Below are 22,746 nucleotides of genomic sequence, written 5' to 3'. Positions count from 1 at the left end.
AAATCAAGCATTCCCCCAATTAGGATTTAAATAGTGAACCATCCGAGAGGCAACGACATTCAACTGTAATACAAACGCGTTTAACCATCAAAATATAGTAAGTTATTACAACATTACATAAACATCGAAAGGACTTTTACTTTCAGGTTCCTTGACTAAAGATTGATTTGCTCTCGATCGGAGATCTTTAACGGTGTTGTTCTCAATCCCTAGTTACATAATAATTATTGTTAAAATTCTACCTGTTTTGCCACATTTTATGTACAAGCTTAATCCTTTCTTTGTTCATGACAGTTTAGAGAGAGAGGAGCTATTTACAAATCGCTTGCAACACCAGAGGATCAGCAGGTGCGTTGCCAGCATTTGAGGTGAAGATAGACCACTTTTTGAAGGTATCCATATCGTATCAACCTAGAAACACTGTCGCAGGTAGTTACACTTCGAGCCGAAAGAGAATTTTACGAAACCGCAGATTACTGGGGTACCATGTATACAGATGATGAGAATATTTAAAACTATTTTTTGTTTTTTTTTTCCTCTTATCCTGCTATATACCGAATAAGGCAATAAGCTTAAAAAAAATCATTGGTGTTAATGCTGCAGGCCGTGCACGTATTTAAATATTATCTTAATAATAATGATTATTGATTATACATTATTTTTTCTTCTAGGTCAATGTTTTTTTTATATAAACAAGAATATATTCACACCTGCCCTTAATAAGAATATGTAGTTCATTATTACATAAATATATAATTACTTCAGTATTACCATTGAGTAAATTGTTCTTAACGTTTATAGCACAGTTTAGAGAGTTAACGCGATTGTAGCGAGTTCAAATCGCACCTAGTATAATATTTAAATACAGTCTTTTATTTTTAGTATTAAATTCTATACTGATATATTTTGCTGCTTCGTTTTTTTTTCGTTCCAAATTTTCTGGCAAATTTTTGAGATATTATGTATCCTCCGAGTGGATATCGAACCCACACCCGTCGCGCTTACAGTCAGTCATACGCTGTTCAGCTATAATTGCTTTTACAATTAGTTACATATCGAAAAATTTCTTGCTTAATTTGAAATTTCGGAAAATCTTTTAATATTTAACTCAATTCCTCAAGTAAGCTGAATTACGAAATTGTATAAACGCAACGGTTGTCGGTTCAATTCTCGCTTGTGGAAATTTATTTTTATCATTTCATTTTTAGTGTAACCAGACAAAGCGTGGCATTGACTAACGCTTATCAACACACAATGTTCCAATGGGCAAGTAAGTGTCTTAACGCTAGGTGCCCTCTGACCTTACCTACCCTGCTGAACCGGGAAGCTGTGTAAAGCTAAAAAAAGAAAAAAAAACCTTAAACATTTGTTAAAAAAGTATTTTCATATGTCTAGATTTATAAAAACGCAATAATTAAGATAAATGACTAATTATGAAACCATTTTACACAACGCGAATATAATTAATTTAATATGAAGTATTTTGTTAAACTTTAAAATTTAAGTAAACCTTTCTAAAGGTACAGATAAAGAAAATTATATAACCCACATTCGCTTTTTGTGGGACATTTTTTTAGCATGTTGGGCAATGATCCCAAAGGTATATAATCTTATACAAAGTAAATATAAATTTATATATCTATCTTTACATGGGATATTTTAATAAAATAAGATAATTATCTAATTTCATATGCACGCGTTGATATCATATGAAACAACCATTAAAGGAGATGTACACTCGTAGTATTCAAATACTAAATGTTTTAAACATATCACGTATAAACTAAGTTTCTCTTCAATCTCATCATTTAATTCGACCAAATGTTACTTTGAGAAAAAAAATATTAAAAAAATATAGTCCATTCGTAACCCGTCTTCGTCCTCGCCCGGCGGATGGCCTAAAGTAAAAGTAGCCGGCAGAATCTCCGATATATAAGCGGCAGTTCACTCTGAAGCACATCACACAACCTCTACCGTTCGCGGAGTAAACAACAAACATGGCTAAGTGGAGTATTGTAAGTGTCAAGGAGTGCAGTGCTAGTGTTGTATGGACCGGGTTCATAGTTTGTGCGGTGAATGTGGAAAATTCGGATTCGGATACGTGTTACATCACTAGCTGATTATGACATGTTATAGTTGTTAGGAATTACTGAACGAATTTCTGTTGATTATGATGATAGTTGAGGTAATTTCAATGGCACTAATTAATGTTGTGTTGCAGGTCGCCCTCGCTCTCATCGGCTGCGCCGTCGCCGAGCCTCCAGTAGGCTACAGCTACTCCGCACCCTCTTCCCTCCTGGTTGTCGGTGGCGGACACGGCCACAGTTCTCCTCTCGCCAGCGGAGGTCACTACTCCTCCGTGCCGGTCGGACACCAATCCTCAGAGGGCTACCATATTGACCCTCATCTATTGGAGAAGATCCGCCACATTATCCTGAAGGATGAGATTCAGAACCAAGCCTACCAATCATCCATCGGAGAAGGACACGGCCATGGTCACGGTATCTCTTCTCACTACGGTCCCCCTGCCCCAGTCTACGGTGTGCCCCATGACAGAATCGTAGGCGTTGAGCTCGAATCACTCCAACAAGGCATCCAGGTAGCTCAATACCACCAAGCTCAAGAAGACTACTCTGGCGGTTACGCTGGTGGTTACTCTGGTTACTCTGGTGGTTCATCCGGATACTCTGGCGGTTACTCAAGCGGTGGTCACGGTTCCATCTCCTACAGCCCGTCGTCCAGCTACAGCACCATCGGCGTTCCCTCCGGCTCCTATGGTATCCCATCCCCCTCATCATCATACGGCGCCCCCCACCATTAAACGAAAATTATAATAGTCATCTCATTTCATTAATGTTATGAAACTCATGTGATCGCTAGACGTTAACTGTATTATATTTGTTGTTAATATAAGCTTTCTGTAAATAAATCTATCTTTTTTGTAAGTGTACTTTTTTTATTTTCGTCTCGCAACAATAATGTATTGTGTAATAAGTTTAAACTGTTTTAAGTGAGTTCACGTAATCGTACCGTAAATGGTGCTCGAGGAACGGATGCAAGGCCGCGAGGCAACAGTGCCGATCGACTTATATATGACGAAGGAGACCGGTGATGATCTCATATTGAGATGTGAATGTTGATACTTTGCTTAAGGCGCGCCGCACTTTTACTTTCGACCGCTCATACATCACTGATAAATCCGCAATTAAATTTGTTTGAGCTTCATTTACATAATTGTATCAATTATTATAATTACAGTAATCGTCTTAACTGTATTTTTTTCCTGTTGAATTTGAACTTTTTTTAGAAGATTAAAAGTCATCATAGGATTAACTATTAAAAATTTTGGTTAAATTCATGCAATACCTTAATTAACAGAGAAACTGGTCACTAAGCTTTTTCTGAAATATTTATATCAAGATGACATATTAACTTACACACTGTCCACACATTCTCTCTTATACAGTATTAATCCATATAAAGTATTACTCATCGAATACAGATTACAAAATTACATAATAATCTTAGAACGGTCAGCGAGCACAAGCTAAGCTAAAGCAAATACTCGTATGTCCGTTGCAGCTGCACTTTCTCTTGAACTGTACCGAATCTTGTTGCGTAAGTGCGTTTACGTATAAATATAAACAAATATGGAGAGCAATATGAATTAAACGAGGCCATCGCGGTACAACGGGAATATTTGACCGTAAAAGAATGGGGTGTGGGTTCGATTTAACTGACTTGCTGGTCTGATTCATGATAATGATTGATGATTATGCCATTTTTATAATTATATATATTTCTAATGTAATATAAATAATCTATAAATGTATTTTTTTATTACATGTGCAATGATTATTTGATAATGTTTTTTCACAACATAACTATTTCATCATCAAATTAGATAATTTTAGGTTTTTGGTTTCATATTTCAGAACTACTATTTACTACTAATTTAATGAATGAATTATACCCAGATTTTTTATCTTAATTTTTTCGCTCAAATGTACGAGATATATTCGTGACCTAATAAAGTATATAATTTAACTTATATATTTTTAGCATAATGAATAAATAACATTTAATTTTTTTAGCTTGACATTGTATTATTCTTTACAGAAGGCTAAATAACGAAACAATTATGTTAAGACTCTCCGTTGGTTCCGTTCCGTTCCGTTCCGTCCGTCTCCGAAAGGTGGGACCTTTGGCGCTTAATTTTCGATACATTGCTTATTGAGTACCGGAACTTGTCAAATCTGTTCATCTCAATATAAAATTCCAAAAAGTAACTAAAGTTGCCGGGAATGCAAAATATTTTACAAATACTCATGTCAACCATAAATATTATGTTTCTTCATTATACTTTATGAGTAATAACTTCTTCTTAATCTTCCATGACAAAACACCCATAAAACAATTAGCATGTCGCTTAATGTAAGAAACATGTAGTTATTTACACCGGAGCCGTTCAAATGAGGCAACGTCTTAACCTCGGAAGCTACTCGACTCATACTGATGAAACTTTCACTGTTTGAAAGCTTCGACTTCCGGTGACAAAGTGCATTACTTATTAATTGAATATAATTACGTTTGTTATATAATTTTCTTAAAAAATAATATAATGGTCTGTAATTCCCAAATTTCTAGACCTTCTTGTACATCTCTAATTTCGTCAAAGCGCGGTGTTAGGTTCCGCCTTTCAACACCCAACTTCTTAAATTCGATTAAAAATAAAGAATGGAATGTCTGTCAGTTTTCAACATATTATATATTAGCGGCGACAAAATAGATGCAAATGATAATTGCAAAATTAGATTAATATATTCATGAATCTTATTTGTTTGCAGAAATTCTTTAAATTTATTATTAAAATATTAACATATTTTCTAAATGTCACTCTAATTATACCATAATTACATATATATCGGTTGTTTAGCCTTGGAGTCCTAACGAATGTGTTGATACTATACTTGTATATACTTGTAGGGCATATGCCTAGTCTAGTGTTAAATCACTCAGTTCTGAAGACAGACAGAGGGAATGTAGTTTTAAGACTCTCTTATTCCCAATTTCCTTCGAATCCTGGAGGCATTGCGTGTTGAGTGGCGGAACTCAGCACCGCGCTTCGCCTCTACCAGAGCAAAGAAATAGAAGTATATTTTTTAAATAAATATTTCATTTCCTCGAGTAGGGATCGAACCCACGACTGGTTAGTCGCGTTTAATGCCAGACATTTTTGACAATGCGTCACGACTGGCCTTGTTAATTTTAACCTTAGATAGTTTCAACCTTTATTAATAAATGCATATAACTGCAAAAATCCCGGCATGTCTTCGACCTTTCTACGTATATGTAACTTTCATTTGACTCTATCACTCGATCATACTCATATTAGCCACATTTCGAATGTTTAACGAATCGATGTATCAACTGCGCAAGAGTAGATTGTAGTAACACAAGTTCTTGGCAATCTTCATTTTGTATAACACATATCATATATATATATCATTTCACCGAGTGGGAGGGAATGGAACCCACATCTGTTGCGTTTACTGTCACACCCTTGTACCGCTGCACCTCAACGGCCTCATATACAGACATATATGGTATATGGATAATAATTATTAATTATTCACTCATAAATATTCAGTTTTTTTATTATATATTATAGCTTTGATGTTAAATTATTCTAATAATGGCCATATATTGGTTTTATCAACTTCAAAGAAAAGTAGCGCAGTTGAAGCGCCATCATGATCGTGGTTTCTATTCTCTCAAGTGTAAGTTGGGTTCGACCATTCAATATACTAAGAAAGATATTGGGTGGAGAGTCTTAAAAAACAAGGAAGCCACTTTTTTATATTTTAGCTGCACATCCCATTTCCTGCTGAATTCTGGATTTCGCGCTTTACCTGTTTACCAGAGCGAGAAAATAATAATATTAAATATTTCATTTCCTCAAGTGGAAATCGAACCCAAAACTTGTCGCTTTTACATTCACACGTTTGCATCACGACCGATTTTTTTTTATTTTTGGTAAATCATACTTATGCTAGTTTTTTTTTTACTAGTAAAATAAAACATAAATCTTAATGAAGCTATAATAACTAATAGTAGGTAGATTTTTTTTTCTTAAGTTTAATATTTCAAACGCTTTCACTCGACTATTCAGTGATTCATTCTATGTTAATTTGTACAATTTTACAAATAAAAAATGTTCCCACGTGCTCTCGTATAACATGCAAATATATGAGAAGTGTTATAATAGACGATTGCTTTATATAACTTTGCTTATTTTTTGTACTTATAAGAAAGTTTTGTGTGAATGTTATAATTCATATAAAGCAATATATAAGCCGTACTGTTGTAAGTTCTATAATATGTTTATTATTTTGTCCTCTATTATAGTCGATGGGATGATGGAGGACGGATGACGAATGGCAGACGATTGAAGTCAGATGACAAATAACGGACTAAGAGTTATGTTACTTTTAATTAAAATATGTAAACAGTATATTTTTTACCATCCATATTTATTTATCCATAGACCATTGATTTATCCATAGATAGACAAACATATTTCATTTTATAAATAATGTAAAACTGAAACAATTCTGTTCAATTGTTTGCCATATATAAAACTCTAATAAGAACTTCTTCCTTTACAATGTATGTATGTATATATGCAGTGCCCATTTCTAACGTTATAATTTTATATTAATAGAAATTTTACGTTATAAATAGTCTTGCCGTATAGGAAGGAAGTTCGATCTTCACTTCGATGAATGATTATTATATCTATACAAATAATAATCGCTGTCCGTGCGTGGAAGATATATGCGAAAAAATATTATAGCACCTATGAGATGACTATAGTAGAGAAGAAGCATATATGTTTATAATTCTGTTTGTCTGTGCGTTAATGTCACGATAATCTCAGAACCGTTTTAATCAATTTTTGTGAAGACCGAAATTATCTAGAATATAATATTATTTGTATCCTAAAACGCGGTGCTCAGTTCCGCTACTCAACACGGACTATAACGACAACTGGTCAGCGCATAAGTAACGTGTACTACCTAGCTAAAACCGAATACAGCAATTAAAAACAACTATTTAGAAACTGAACCTACGATTTCCGAAGTGGAATCATAAACAAAAAAATGTCCTTAAACTTTAAACTTAAACGAAAACCCCAATACAAAAGTCGGTTAATTAAAAGAAAAAAAGTTAAAAAAACCTAACAAGCTGTAATTCATTATGCAGGCATTAAATTAAATTAACTAACCATCGATACGTAAACGTTGGCGTCTTAAATCTTAACAATACTGGGCTTTGCCATATCTGATCAGCCAATTAGGGAGGATGTCTTGTGATACTTAACTAGTGTTGTGATGCGGATTTGCTTTCTTATTAAATTTAGAGTGATATATTTGAGCCAGTCGTGGCGCAGTGGCACTAGGGTGTGACAATAAATGCGGCAGGTTGTGGTTTCGATTACAACTCGAGGAAATTAAATATTTTCATTTTCTCGCTTTGGTAACAGGCAAAGTGTGACATTGAGTTCAATTACCATGTATCCAGAATTCGGCGGAAAATAATACACAGAAGTGGCTTTTACATGATGTAAATTTTCCCGCTGTAAATCTGGTGAGATGAAACGCGGCGTTAAGTTTCGCCACTTAACAAGTACTAACTCGAATTCCGAAGGAAAGCCAAAAAGTATCTTGATTTTAGGTTGTCTAAACGAAATGAAAATAATTATTAATATAAAGTGTTATGGAAGAGCGAGCGGGTGTTATGGAAGAGCGGGGATAATATGTGAAACTGAAATAAATATTTTTATTTTATTTAATTTTTTTGTTTCCCCCAAGTAGGAATCGAACCTGCAACAGTCGCGCGTAAAATCGGGCGCCGTGCCGCTGTTACGAGACGGCTTTGACATATCAAAAAAAATAACTTTAAGACTTTTAAAATTATTTTATATACAGATTATACTGTAAAGTTGTTTATTTATCACCGACGATATCTCAATATTTTTTTATTAAGTAAATAGGTTACAATTGTATAAAAATGCAATAAGCATAATTGATTGATTCTGTGGGTGGCTCATTCATACGTGAAATACTTGTACATATATATAAATGGTATATATGTTCGTCTGTCAATTTGTAAGATGTAATGTTTAGTTTTGGTTGGATCTATACGACTATAATTCTACACTTAAATGTCTTAAGGAACGGACGGAACGGAATGTCTTAGGCAGAGGAAATCTAGTGTCAAGACACTCCGTTACCCATATAACAAAGAACGTATGTTTTCAGATATAGTAAAAGACATACTCAAATATAAAAAATCGGTTAAGTGCGAGTCGGGCCGGACAGACGAACACCAAAGTGCTCCTATAAGGGTTCCGTCTTTACCTTTTGAGGTGCGGAACCATAAAAAACGACTCAACACAAATCAAACCAATATATCACCGTAGCGAAAGGATAACCACGCTTATCTTACGCAAGCGTCTAACGAGCGACGCATTTCCTTTATAATACGAGTATAAGTATAATGCGATTCAAGTTACTTAGTCTGTATAGACATTTGAAACTACACATTTGACTTCTATAGCAAGATGGCTGTGGGTTCGATTCCTATTTGGGTAAATGAATGATATTCATTCCCCGCGCTCTAGTCATAGAAATATGATGAATTTGGGCAGACACTGAACTGGGTTTTCTTGATTCTAGGTCCTCTCCATCAATCATATTATGAGGCGTGATGTGAGACTTTAAAAGTAAATTACCATAATCTAATTATTATGTTTATTTAATGAAAACCTTGTAAATTATTCACCCAAATTAATTCAAACTGGCGTACAGGCATTAAAGTTAATATTTTTGCTAAATTGCCTTTAAAGGCGGAACGCTCAGGCAGAAAGAGACCAGGCGTGGCGCAGGGGCACAAGTGTGCGACGGAAAACGCGACGTTAGATTTCCACTGAAGAAATGATATATTTCATATTTTCATTTCCTCGCTTTGTCATAGAAGCGTGGCGTTAAGTTCCGCCAAGAATTCGGCTTGTGCAGCTTAGAACATTGATTTAGTACACTCCCTTCTTTACTTGCCGTCCTTAAGATGGCGTAAATCAACGCCGCACCTCTCTCTTACATTTTATAATAATTATGATTTTTTAAAAGATTTACACAACGTATACGGTGATGACAACATGGATCAAAGCAATTGACCTGGGGTTCGTAATGTCAGCATATAGCATTATGGGATTGTTTTAACATTTGACGCCCCTTAAGGAAACTTCCTTAACCTCATATTGAATGGTTATACTTGATGGCTAAGTAATTTTTTACTGTATATTCAAATAATGCAGGTTGATATCTTTACCGTATTTAACCTAAAAAAAATAACTTAATTATAAAAATCTACGTTCAATTGATTAATATTGAAGGACTGTAAACAAGACAGGTTGTGGTTTAGATCCCACTCGAGGATATGGAATAGGTATATCATATTTTCATTTCTTCGCTTCGTAGAAGTAAAGCGCGGTATTGAGTACGCCACCCAAAACGCAATGCCTCCAGAATTTGACGGAAAGTGGAGAGTCTTAACACTAGGCTTCCTCTACCCCAACCCTGCTGTGTGCCTGATACAGTGTGACGCTAAACAGAATATGGACTATTTAACATATGGTACATAAATCCCTGCATATGTTAATAGAAACTAGAAATAGTAAACTATAAGTTAACGTAGGTTAACTTTTAAGACATTCCAGGCCCCTATTTTTTTCCAGAGCGAAGAAATGAAAATAATGAATTCACCTAAATTGATTAAATATCCCAAATTGAAATAAGCCCCGACGACGAGTGTACGGACATATTTATCCAGTAAGAAGCTGCAAGACAAGACAATACTACTTTCACTGTCTAATGAAAGTGCAAATCTCGGCCTTACCCGCTATACGTCGTGATCAGCGGGGATTTCAAATTAGATTACTTTACCTGTGTGACCGTGTGGTGCTGTGGTTTGATGGTGGTCGGTGGTCGTGGGTTCGACGCCCAGTAAATATGTTGTTTGTTTTATGTTCATGTTGCAAATATAATATCTATAAGAGAATATTGGGGATTGTATTAGTTTGTTTTTTTTTTTAATTAAATGAATAAAATATGTATTAGCAGAAGATACATGAAAATTAAAAAATAATACAAACAAAATTGATAAGATTTTTTTTTATAATCAATCTAGAAAATTTTCAGGCTGTCGTAGATGGGTGAGAGTTCGATTCCTATTCGTGAAAATATAATAAAATTATTTTCTCGCTTTAGAAACAAGCGTGCGTGGGAAACGGATTGTACTAATATTTGAAATATTTTTTAAAGTATTTTTAGAAAAATAAATTTATAATTAAAATATAAAATTGCTATTGTGACTGCTTATATTGTCATCGCCGAGCTTTGCCTCGAACCCACAACCTGCTACGCTTCAGTACGCTTGTGGACCTGCGCCACGACTGTCCACGTACATACACAAGTATAGTTATAACAATATATACTAGTTGTATGACTCATCAAATATTGCTATTCATGACAGTTAGTTAGTAAATGCAAGGTAAAAGCAAAATGCGTTATACAAATTGTATCTCGGTCAGTCGCTGCAGGATAGTCATTATATTACGTGTTGCTTCCTACCGCTTACCTCACGTCTTACAACTGTGGGGTCTTAGTAAAGCTGTATGGATTTTGTAGGAGAAAAGTATAGATGTAGTCTAAATCTATTAATATAATGTTAAAACACTCCGTTCCTCATTTCCAGCTGAATTAGAGATACTGTGTGTTGAGTAACGGAACACTTTAGCAATATAACATTACATTAGCGTTCTCTGCTATGTGCGGGATACAACGTAAAGCTAAAAAAAAGAAAAAAATCAAGAAAACCCTCGTTATTTTAGTAGTATATTCGTTTGTGGCCTCAATGACTTGACTTATGTGAATTATCGAATAGACTACTTTACACTAGTGGCCTAAGAAATATATACATTGTAAATAATGTAACAGCATTGTACGTAAAAACCTGATGCTATGTGTTGAGGAAGTCATTGCGAGTATAACAATTCATAAGTATATTTTATTGTAGAAAGTGTCATTTTCTTTGACTTAAAATTAATATAAAGATATAATAATGTATTTTGCTTTGTCTTGTCGATTTCCGTCTTTTACCCTCAGAGCAGGGCAGAGGAAACCTAGTGTTAAGACACTTCGTTCTCCATTTTCTGTTTAGTTTTCGAGACATCGCGTGTTTTTGAACTCAACGCCGAGCTTTGTCTTCCAGAGCTGGAAAACACTTATAGATAATGGAAAATAATTATTTATTCCCCTGGACAAGAATCGATACCACAACCTTTGAATTTAATTTGACATTTACCAACTATGCTCTAATGCCATCTCATACATATTCCAAACACAAAAACACTAAAACATCGACGTAAGTATCTCGCACTCATGACGACTGCTAAACTAAGCAAAAAATATAAACAGTAGTTATAGCTTTATATTACGCACAAACGAGTAAAATGATTATGTAAAGGATTGTTTTGAACTTAGAGAGAATTTGTGAGTGTTAAAACACTACGTTCTACGAGATACCAAAAGTTAAGTATTTTAAATCTATCAGATACCCTGACAATATACGAATCTCAGAGAGACTACTACTTATTATGCATCATCCAAAAGTGATCGATTATTCTTCACTAACATACAAACTACCTAATTTATAAGTTTCATTATGCAACAAGTGGCGGAACTCAACCCCGCGCTTTGTCTGGACGTTAGCGAAGAAATGGAAATATAAATTTAAATAAATATTTCATTTCCTCGAGTGGGGATCGCCACGACTGGTCTTTTAAAACACAAAATGGGGAACGGAGTATCCTTGCATACCCTGCTATGCGCGGGATACAGCGTGAAGCTAATTTAATGCTAGTTTATTGGTGCGCGCTAATCTCAGGAACTACGGTGCTTTTTTTGAGGTTATAATTTTCAATACTAACTAGTAATTCATTCATTACTAATTCCATACATTTTTGTCAAAAGAAATAAAAATGAATCGAACCCGCAAAACAAACGATAGACTCTGCCAATCAAAGACACACTATACAATAATGGATATATATTTTACTTAAACAATATTTACCCTCCGGCTATATTATAATACATACTTTAGATATCTAATGATTATTCAATTATTATGGACTCATCAACGTCAGTCATCTACTGTTCGTAGCTCCAGGTGTTTAATAGATAAATCATTTAAATTGTATAGTGTATGTAGATACAAATATATAGAAGGTAACCAATTCCATTCTTGTGCAAGGCAAAGTGTTTTTATTCAATTGTAATTATTAGTTTTTTTTTATAAAGTTAGTTAGCTAGTTTTTGTTAATCCTTGCATAGATATTTGTACTTACATACGTCTCGATTAGGCTAGTCTATTTATGGATCCGTGTTCTGCCAATCGATGTTTAGTTCTGACCGACAGACAAAGACTTTATTTACCACCCTATGTCGGTCCGCAACTTAACGCTGTACTTTGTCGTATCAAAACAGCATAAAATATTGAAATATTTTAAAAATAATATTTCAACTTAAGGTTCAAACGTGGTATAGGAAAGTGGGGAACGTAAATGTCTTAATGGGAACGGAGTATCCTAACATTAGGTTCCTGAGTTCCCTCTGCCTACCTAGCTATATCGGGATACAGCGTGAATCTATAAATAAAATAAAAGAAATATTTTTTTCACTTTTCTTTTACATGAGGTAAAAAACAATAAACAATCGAAATGTTGAAAACCTTTGTATTAACTATTAGACAATTTTCGTATACAAGCTAACAATGCTAATAAGAACTAGTTCCGCTTATATACTACTTTTACAATGTTGTGTAAGACGGTCAGCCAGTAAAACAAGTAGTTTATGGCAAGGTAACCGTTTTCCCTTTTTTTTGTTTTTTGAGCTTCATGGTGTATCCTTCACAAAGTAGGATAGGCAGAGGGACCCTAGGCACCTCATGCTAAAACGCCCCATTTTCATAAGGCCAAAATGTCCCCACTCTTCGCCGAATTCTGGAGGCATTGTGTATTGAGGAACCAGAACGAGGAAATGAAAATATTAAATATTTCATGTCCTCGGAAATCGAACCCATAACCTGATTTAGGTCCACTAAGAAAAAATATTTCTTGAAATATGACCTAATAAAAAATGAGGCCATCATAACGCAGACTGTTTGTAAGTGCGACTGTTGTAGCTTCGATTCCCAGGCGGGAGAAAAACAATTTTTTTTATTACCTCGAATTGGTAAAAAGCCAAAGCGTGGCGTTAAGTTCCATCACTCAACACTCAATGATTTGAAAGTTACACGGTGCGGGACACCGGAATGTCTAAACACTGGGTTCCCTCTGCCTAAGTAATTTATTCTATTTTTAAGGAGTAATGTATGATGTTTATAACATATTGCTAAATAGCCAAGGTTTTTCAACTCGTTAAACCAGTATAAGTAAAGTTAAATGTAATTAAGTTAAGTAATGATCTACTTTAAAGCGGATATTAAGACCTTGATTGCTTGAGATCAATGCTTTACGTTGTGGCGCTCACAGACGTGAATTAGTATTTAAGTTACGTAAAATACGTAATATCCGGCAAAGGGTGACATTATGTTCCTCACAATAAAATGGGGAACAGCCTACCCCAATTTTCGAGGCATTAATATTTAAAAATCAATTATTAAAATTTCAACGACACCTATATGTTAATATTTTTTGAAGGTATCCATGTCATATCGACCTACAAGCACTGTCTCAGTTGTGAGAAAAAAGTTGGTTGAAAAATTTGTACCTAATACTGGCATTTACCAGGTCACACAGTTACCCAGAACAGTCCCCATCATAAATGAGGTAGAGAACGCTCAGCAAGGAGACGTCTCTACAAAAATCCGTATAATATATGCTATCTTTAACTTAGCAACGAGCGAAATTAAAAAACAAATCCAAGGCCAAGACCATCACATTCTACCTAGAGACAGGTATTTAAAATACTCAGAACCATCTTAGGTCAATATTTAGCTATAATGTATTCGTTAGCTTAGTACGTTTGATGTTTACTTATTCATGTGACTTTGGAAGTTGACTCTTGTATTAAGCAAATTTTAGTTATTATATATCTCAAATTGTTTTTTTTTGTTCTATGCTTAAATTAAGGAAAGAAATATGTAAGTAGTATAAAATACTTCGTTTTGGTATCGGAGTGATGGTAATGTAGTTAGTCAGTTAATCTAGGTTTTCGACTATCCGTTACCAAGTTTTTGCCCCTTTAACTAGGCATTATATGTTAAGCTCAACGCCATGTGAAGCTAAAAATAAGTTTTTTTTAACAATTTTTTATATAGAGGCCTAATTATATAAATGATTGGACATCTTCAACAGTTCATGGGTTCGTATTCATATGTTTCCTATAAACAATAGCAGTTTAAGAAAAATTATAACAAGATCAAAGTAAAACGAAGTAAAGTAAAAAATATATATAAATAATAACGTGTCGCAATAAATAAAACGAGCTGTAATGTACAGGATGATCTACTGTTAATACCTCCGCGAAATATGGCCATTATTACGAACAGTGAAATTATAATGTGTGACTCCGTAATTCACGTACGCACCTACGGAACCTATGAAATAATAAATTTACTTATATATTATGAATACGGTATGTTTGTTTTATTTGTATTCAATTGCTGTTGTTTTTTATTTTTCCGTTTTACCCGATTGTGGAACCCTAAAGGAATGTTATGGTTTTAGCGTGCATGTCGGTTCTTTTGTTCCCTTGTAACTGTTAAATCAGTACTAAGCCACTATTTTGTTAAATGATACATCGTTAGTTTAGTTTATGCAGTTGGTTTCTTTGTTTTCTTTATAATTGACTTGTATATTTTTTTTATTTGGTAAATCCATAATTTTTATATTCATGCACAAATTGTATTCGTGACACAACACTTTTCAATTTTATGCATAGCAATAGGCTCTGGTCTCTAATGAAAATATTAAATACGAAAATATTAATTATTTTTTGTTATTTATTATTATTGTATTCCTCTGAGTGATTAAATAGGACCTGAACAACCACATGTGTACTACTATTTACGAAAAAATACTATAAATGAAAACAAAACTACTCGACAAATAAATATTATATCAAAATCCATCTAATTAGAGCAATAATATTTAAAACAAGCGCACCCGAAACGCTAAGCGAAATTTACACCCAAGATAATATTGGAGAGAAATGAGAGAGAATGCAATAACAATAAATAGTAATAAATAAAAGGATTCACTCGTTGCTTGTATTGTATGATACTAATCCGATGGAACAGGAGTGGCGTGGAGGGGTCGAGCTGTTTATAAAAATATTATTTTATGGTACTGTTATTTTATTTTCATTGTGTGTTTTTTGATATCCTAAAAAATGCCTTTAGTATTAAATATTTTTTTAACTTTAGATTTGAGGAACTCAAAATAAATTATTGTTTTGAGTGAAAATTGAACTTACGACCGTCGCTTGTACTGAGATGCTGTGTTTCTATTGTACTTTATATTCGTATTGTTTTTAAAAAATAATTATAAACGTACTGTTGTATCTTTGGAGGTAGGCTAAGGAAAAGATGGCTAAGTGAGAACTGGGGAAACCCCAGACTGGTAGGGTATTAAAAACTTTTGCTGAAACGTAGCTGAAGACCAGTGAAGCATCTCTAGGTTATATCTAGGCTATCATTAAAATATTTTCCCAAGCATACATATCAATCAATTATTATTTATGCATACATAAGACTGCGACTCTATTCCTTTCCCCGCAACTAAGCTAAAGCAGCGAGTGCTACGGCGATTACTTTAATTGGCTCAATCTCAATTCAAAACCACCTCGCGGTGGGAGTGGGGGGCAGATTTATGGCGAAAGGGTCTGATCCCTGTTTATGAAGGAAGATAACGAAACTAACCCTTTTTTTTCAAAATTTAAGTTGAACAGTATTTCTGGAGGTATTGTAGAGTTTCCTGGTAGGTGGATAAAAGGAACGTGTTTTATTTTTGTAGGAAAAGTCTCGTTTAATCAGTAATAACAAGTTTCCATATCTTCAGATATCTATCTTCCATATTTCCAGATTTGTCGTGTCTTTACAGAGGCCGTCTTGATGCTAGGTTCTTTGTTTATAATTCACACGTAGTGGCGGTCTTCATTGCCGCAAAAACATTTTTCGACTTGTCTAATGTTACTGTTTTAAAAAATGCATAATAAAATAAGAATATCATATATTCTTGTTTATTCTTCGTATATTTTAGGTAAACAAAAAAGTAAGTTGATATTACAATAAGATTACTGCAAGGGTAGGTTATCATAGGTTCGATTATTATAACATTTTTATACAGGGTCGGACGGTGAAGGAAATATGAAGTAATACCTATAAGACTAACCCTCTCGTGATGCCGGGGTATAAATTATTTGTGAGCGAGATTGGCTACTTCGTGTTGAGCTGAACGAAGGGTGCTCTATTTGTATGTTTTGTGTGAAGATATTAAAAGTTTAGCAGTGTGGGCAAATAGATAGAACTCTTCAGTGCATATATAAAATAACTAGCGGACGCACGCAGCTTCGCTTGCATATTTAGAGGTAAATTGTAATAAACCATGAAACACATGTTCAATGAAATATTTTTAACAGTCTATATTTCAAATTTTATAAAAATCGGTGGCGATTTAAAGATTTTTCCATACAAACTTTCAACCCCTTATTTGCACCCTTAGGGGACGAATTCTAGAAAACCGTGAAACATGTGTTCAATTAAATACTTTCAAGAGTCTGAATTTCAAATTTTATAAAAACTAAAAAAAAACTAAAACGAAAATGTCAAAGTAAACAAAAAAATATTGCCATGATACACAATTTATAGTGTATTCAGATTTCACGACAGTTTAAGTAGGAAAATATTTTAATAATTTATTTTTCTGCTAACTAATATATGTCCTTAATACTTGTAAAATGCTAAACAAAAAATAGAATATCACTTGAGCTGTAATGATCTGTGCTGCCTCTCAGAAGTTGGACATATAAAGAGAAGAATGTTTTAACACTAGGTCCCTGCCAACTCTTTTATATGAAGGATATAACGTGAAACTAATAAAAAGTTGTTCAATCGCTTTTTACAGAAGACCTAGCAACAAATATTTCAGTGCTACAAAAAAAAACTTATAAATAATTATTTTATAAGAAGTAGAGCATCATCCACACCACGTCTAGTGAAGTTAAGCTCCGATAATTTTGAGGGGCAAGTTAGTGTAGACTAAAATATTGGCCCATCACTACATCATAGCCAGATATTGATCATGAAACCGATCTGTGATTTATATCTATGATTTATATCTACTGGGCGAAATTATTTCTGCTATAGTACTTACTTATATACTATATATATATATATATATATATATATGTATGTAAGTACTTATTAGAAAGATTGCTTGAAGATTTTTTTGGTTATGCTATAGTGGTGCAGTGGGGCAGTATATCATTAAAAACATAATGATTGATGGTTTGATTTTACTCATACTATTTAAAAAATCGTATAGGAATTTTAAGATATATATTTCAGTCCCTTACACTCCATAACCTACTAAAATTCAACTTTTTATATCTAGTAAAGTCCAGTTAAACTTCGTCTTTGCTTAGATCTATCACTCTTACATATTTTTTGGAATATGTACATTAATAATGTATCCATTTCTATCCTCTCTATCCTCTGGTGAGAAAGAATGATCTTCCGTTCCTATCATAACTAAAAATAATATTTCTAAATATTTTAAAGAAATTAAAAGAATAACGAAGTCCATTAAAAGCAGCCTTCAAATCTACATTTAGGATATTGTCCAAATGCTTTTCCGATTAAGCTACACGTTCACATCCCGTCGCGTCGGAATTTTGAATAATACATACAAATTACATTTTGATTATAGCATAGCTTAATTTGTTATAAGATTTGTATTATATCCTGCCAATGCATTTTAACGTCCTATATAAAAGGCCCACTTTTCGTTGAATTCTGGAGGCGTTGCTGTTGATTGGGAGAACTCGACGCTCGCTTTGCCTCGTTACCAGAGCAACCAAATGAAAATATCATTTCCTCGTGTGAGAATCAAATGCACAACCTCAACTTCATCAACAATTGCTTCCAAAAAATAAAAATAAAAACACTAAGAAAATCCATTACAAATATGTCTAAAACATTTAAAACAAATAGGTATCGTCTCGTAGCAAGTAGCAAGTAGCGAGCAGTGATCACGTTATTATTTAGCATCCCAGTACAAAGTCGTCCGTCCGTCCGGACTCCGCACGATATATCAACATTAGCGCTGTCCCCGTCCGGCTGCGACGACATGGGGACTGACATAGTTTTTGTAGAAGGGACAAGTGTTTATTTCTTATTTCTATGAATGTCACGCTGTATCTCGGTTATAGTGGGAAAATCTGTCAAATCTATCTGTAAGCCCAAATCAATGTTTTTTTTTTAATTTTTCGTCTGTTCGTCTGTTGTGTCTGCGCTTTTGCACGCTAATCTCAGAAATCAGATGACCGATTTAAATTATTTGCACTTTTGGGAATCGTCCCTTGATTTTCACCGAAAATAATATTAATAATTTTTTTTCGGTAAAAAATTGGTGAAATCGATTCATAAATAAGAAAAAATATTTCAATATAAACTATTTGTTCGATAAAATCGCAAGAAAATTATTGTTTTACTGAATTGACTCCAATTATAGTTTCCCATGCATGGCACTTTAAAATGATACTTTAGTACACTAAAGTAATTCAGATTTGTCTACAAACAATTATATAGATCAAGCAGGCGAAGCCTTAAACGGGTCGCTAGTGTAAAATAAAACAAATTACTTTTCATTCGCCATATCCAGCAGCTCTACATCACTAAAACACCCATGGGACATCAAAAATGAAGATTTAGTCCCTCGCCGCGTCATACGTTAAGTCGGCTAATGAAAACACGGCGTGGGTAGTGATGTAGTGGACGGGTCGCGGGTCGGCTACTTGTCTTTGAATTTATAGGTAAGTTCTATTTAAAATACTTTGCCAAATAAGCTTTTTGTTATATTTTCTTTGAGAGCTTTGTTGGGCAATAGCTTTGGTTTTTGATGGGACTCGTATTTCATATGTTATAAGGAGAAAATAGATATGAAAAATGTAGCGTTCAGTTTCACGACCAACCTGAATAGCTCGAATTAGAGCGAAATCCCTGTCTTATTCACTCTACCTAACGATAAAACGATAAAAATAATGAAACTAAATAACGAAATTTTGATCTGATTTTCATGTTGCGGGTTTGATCCCTACTCGAGCAATTAATTATTATTTATTAATAATTTCATTTCTGTGCTCTCGTAGCAAATCAAAGCGTGGTTCTAAAATTTACTGTATAACATCCTTATCAAACTAAAAACTAATGTTCATCAATTTATCTGTCAGTTGTCAGTCACATTTTATCGTTTAAGCCTTAAGGCTTAATATTACTTACAGCGAAATATTTCATATTACATATTATTCCAATTATTATGCTATTGCCCTTGAAAATGCAGTCAATGCCACCTCTTACAGAATCGAAAGCTCAAAATAAGCTTTCTTGAAATATAGCGGTCATGGTCGATCATTTAAAACAGAACGAAGTATCAATTAATAAAATAAATATTTTAGTTTAATTTTAACTTAAATTAAGCAAATGAGATTCTCAGTAAACAGACAGATTATTTTGAATATCAGCCGATTTTCGTTTCATACAAGGCATTTTTTACTTTACATTTATTAGGGTAATTATACATTTAGTATTAGACAATTTCGGTTTGATTCTTTAGAATCGTTAATTTAAAACATTTAAGTATAAGTAACTTCAGAATAGACAATAACAATAGACGTTGTTCTGCCCCGGAAAAAAAATCACTTTAAACGTGATAAAAATCGAGGACACTTTCTGGGTCCAATTGTATATCAAATCCATCCAGATGTCTATTAAAATATTACACACATTGCTTGTTGAGTGGTGGATCTTAACACTACGCTTTAACAGAACGGTAAAAGGAAAAACTTAAAATATTGTCAGGAGTTTTGTGTACAGAGAATGAAATTGTATCGGACGGATATTTGGAGGGTCTGAATAATTATCATTAAACTATTTTATAATTTAAAATACAATCAACGCCAGAATTATTTAGAAATGTACGAGTATGTATAAATAACATGAGTTTGCACTTTCTAATAAAATAATAATTTTCTCGAACCTACAACCATTGTGTTTATAATCGGCTATCTCACTGCGACACTGGCTTCCCATATTTTATTTTCTTATTTTCTTATTTTTTGTATATAGCAGAGTAAAATCAAAGTGTATAAACAGAATGCATCGTTGTCTGTCTGGGGATGCGATGTGAGGCCGCCGGGGAGCTTTTCATCACTTCCCTCCTCCTCGTACGTTTTATAATTATTTAGAATTTTGTTACAGTTCCCAACTTTGTAGGTATTAGAATTGAATTTTTGGATTTTAAGGTAATTTTAAGTGAAATTTCTATAATTTAATGGTTATACTCGTATATCAACCATTTCACAGCGAAATGCTTATTATACAAGCAAGCAATAATTTTGGGTTAGATCCTTATTCGAAAGATTATTTTATATTTATAATAACCTAATTTTTACTTTTCTTTGTTTGGTCTGGGAAAACAAAGCTCGGTGTTAAGTTTCACATATTCACTAAAATAAAAAATAGTGAAAAACAGGATGTTTTAACATCCGCTTATCTCTGTTATTTGACGAAAAAATACGTTAAGATGTAAAAAATATAATTTTATATTTAACAGACAACTTTGATTTAGTGATATATTACTTAAATTTTCATTCTATCATACAAAAATCTGTATTTGATCTAACTACGCGAGAGTAACGTATTTCGTAACTCAATTCCAAATTAAAAGATATTAGAACGATGAAACCATAAAATATTAATAACAGTAAACAATTATCATTCATCGCCTGTATTTGGATCAATGTTTTGATTGCACGATTTATACCATCAATAAGCTGTAGAACGTGCAGCGCCATCTGTCTGTCAGCAAGTAGCTTTTCGTGTTGCTTATAGATCTTGATAGATGGCAGCACTCGTTAAGAGATTTATGAAGTGTTGAAATTTTTATTTCATCCCAACATTACGTTTATCACAACATATAGGATTACAGGTAGAATAGTATGAATGTTGATGAAAGGCTTGGAAAATATGCTTGAAATTGGAAAGATTTGTTTTTTTTAAGTAACTAGGTACTATTTTTGTAAAGCAAGGTAAGTAGCGGGAAACTAACGTTAAGAATGTTGCGTTATAGGTAAAACACTAAAGAAAATTATTTTATTTTTCTATTTCACGCTAAATCTTGCTCGTAGCAGGGTAGGCAGAAGGAACCTGATAGTAAGTAGTGTTAAGATACTCCGTCACTCCACCGAATTTTCGATACATTATATGTTGACCAACCAACCAACACCTGACCATGTATAACTAGGTACTACTCATAAGCTTATCAGTTCTTAGTTTAATTATTAATATCTTTTAATCAATTTCAATATCAAATAAAATTAAATGAAATCCAATATATTAAATTACGGAAACCAGAGCCAAAATCGAAAGAAGGCACCGCCCAGTTCAAATTGTCGTATCAGATTTATCGGTCGACGTTACATAGCAACAAAGGCAGTGCCTCATCCGCTGACAGGTTTATGATCCTAACAGTTTTTGCTAACAGCCACCCGCACTTTATTTATTACTTAAGTTTTATTAATTAGCTTTCCGAAGACGCTGTAGGTATGACGATACATTACGATTATCATATTTGTTTTGTGTGTTTTTTTGTTTGTTGATTTATTGCTTGCCTAAATTCTAAAGTATTTTTGGCATTAAATAGATAAATTATATTTGAGCAGTGCACCGCGGCGTTTAGTTTCGCTTTTTAATGGGTAAAAGGTATAGGATAGTATACAATTATAAATCTATTTATTGTTGTGATTGTTATATATATGTAAAATAGGGGACATAATGTCTGACTGTAACCCCCATGCTTGTAAGATCGATCCCACTCGAAACCCACCAATGTCTTTCCTCTACCAATGTCTACCCTCTCAACACTCAATGTCTCGAAAATTGAGGAGTAATTGGGAACGGAGCGTGTTAACCCTAAGTTCCCTCTATGCGGCGTACACCGTGGAGCTAAAAAATGCGAAGTGTTAAATTTCATATTAGACTATGTCAAACTATGACTAGAAAAGGATTTTAAATATAAATATTCCTTGGAGTGGAACTCAAACCTATGACTATTGCGTGTATTAGACAAGCAAAATATTAGCTAACCTTATATATTTTTAATTTATTGTAGTAATTAACACAAATGTTTTCTATATAGGTATTTAAAGGAATACAGCCATCTGGTGGTCTGCAGTACACGAGTATGTCCATACTTGGCACTGCGCCGCGCATCTGCCCGCTGCCAAGGCGACTCACATGATTATAAAGACTTTACATACTAATTTGTTTTAATGTTTCATCAATTTTTTTATTAGAATAAAAGGTTTATGAATGTTTTTTATTTGTCTTTTTACTAGAACTAGG

General features: G+C 33.6%; 1 protein-coding gene across 1 annotated transcript; it reads left to right on the top strand.

The window, feature by feature from the left end:
- The first annotated feature begins 1,905 nt into the window (after positions 1-1,905).
- On the top strand, positions 1,906-2,945 carry LOC146527428 (uncharacterized). Its single transcript, XM_085205203.1, has 2 exons — positions 1,906-2,015; positions 2,222-2,945. The coding sequence occupies exons 1-2, from the start codon at positions 1,998-2,000 to the stop codon at positions 2,819-2,821; spliced, it is 618 nt and encodes a 205-aa protein (XP_085061329.1). The 5' UTR covers positions 1,906-1,997; the 3' UTR covers positions 2,822-2,945.
- The last annotated feature ends 19,801 nt before the right edge of the window (positions 2,946-22,746 follow it).

This window comes from Heliconius melpomene, chromosome 20 (genome assembly GCF_056956725.1).
Source record: "Heliconius melpomene rosina isolate 202511_hmr_F chromosome 20, ASM5695672v1, whole genome shotgun sequence".
Lineage (NCBI taxonomy): Eukaryota > Metazoa > Arthropoda > Insecta > Lepidoptera > Nymphalidae > Heliconius > Heliconius melpomene.
The sequence above is the reverse complement of the archived record's forward strand: the minus strand, read 5'-3'. Positions and strand labels throughout refer to the sequence as shown.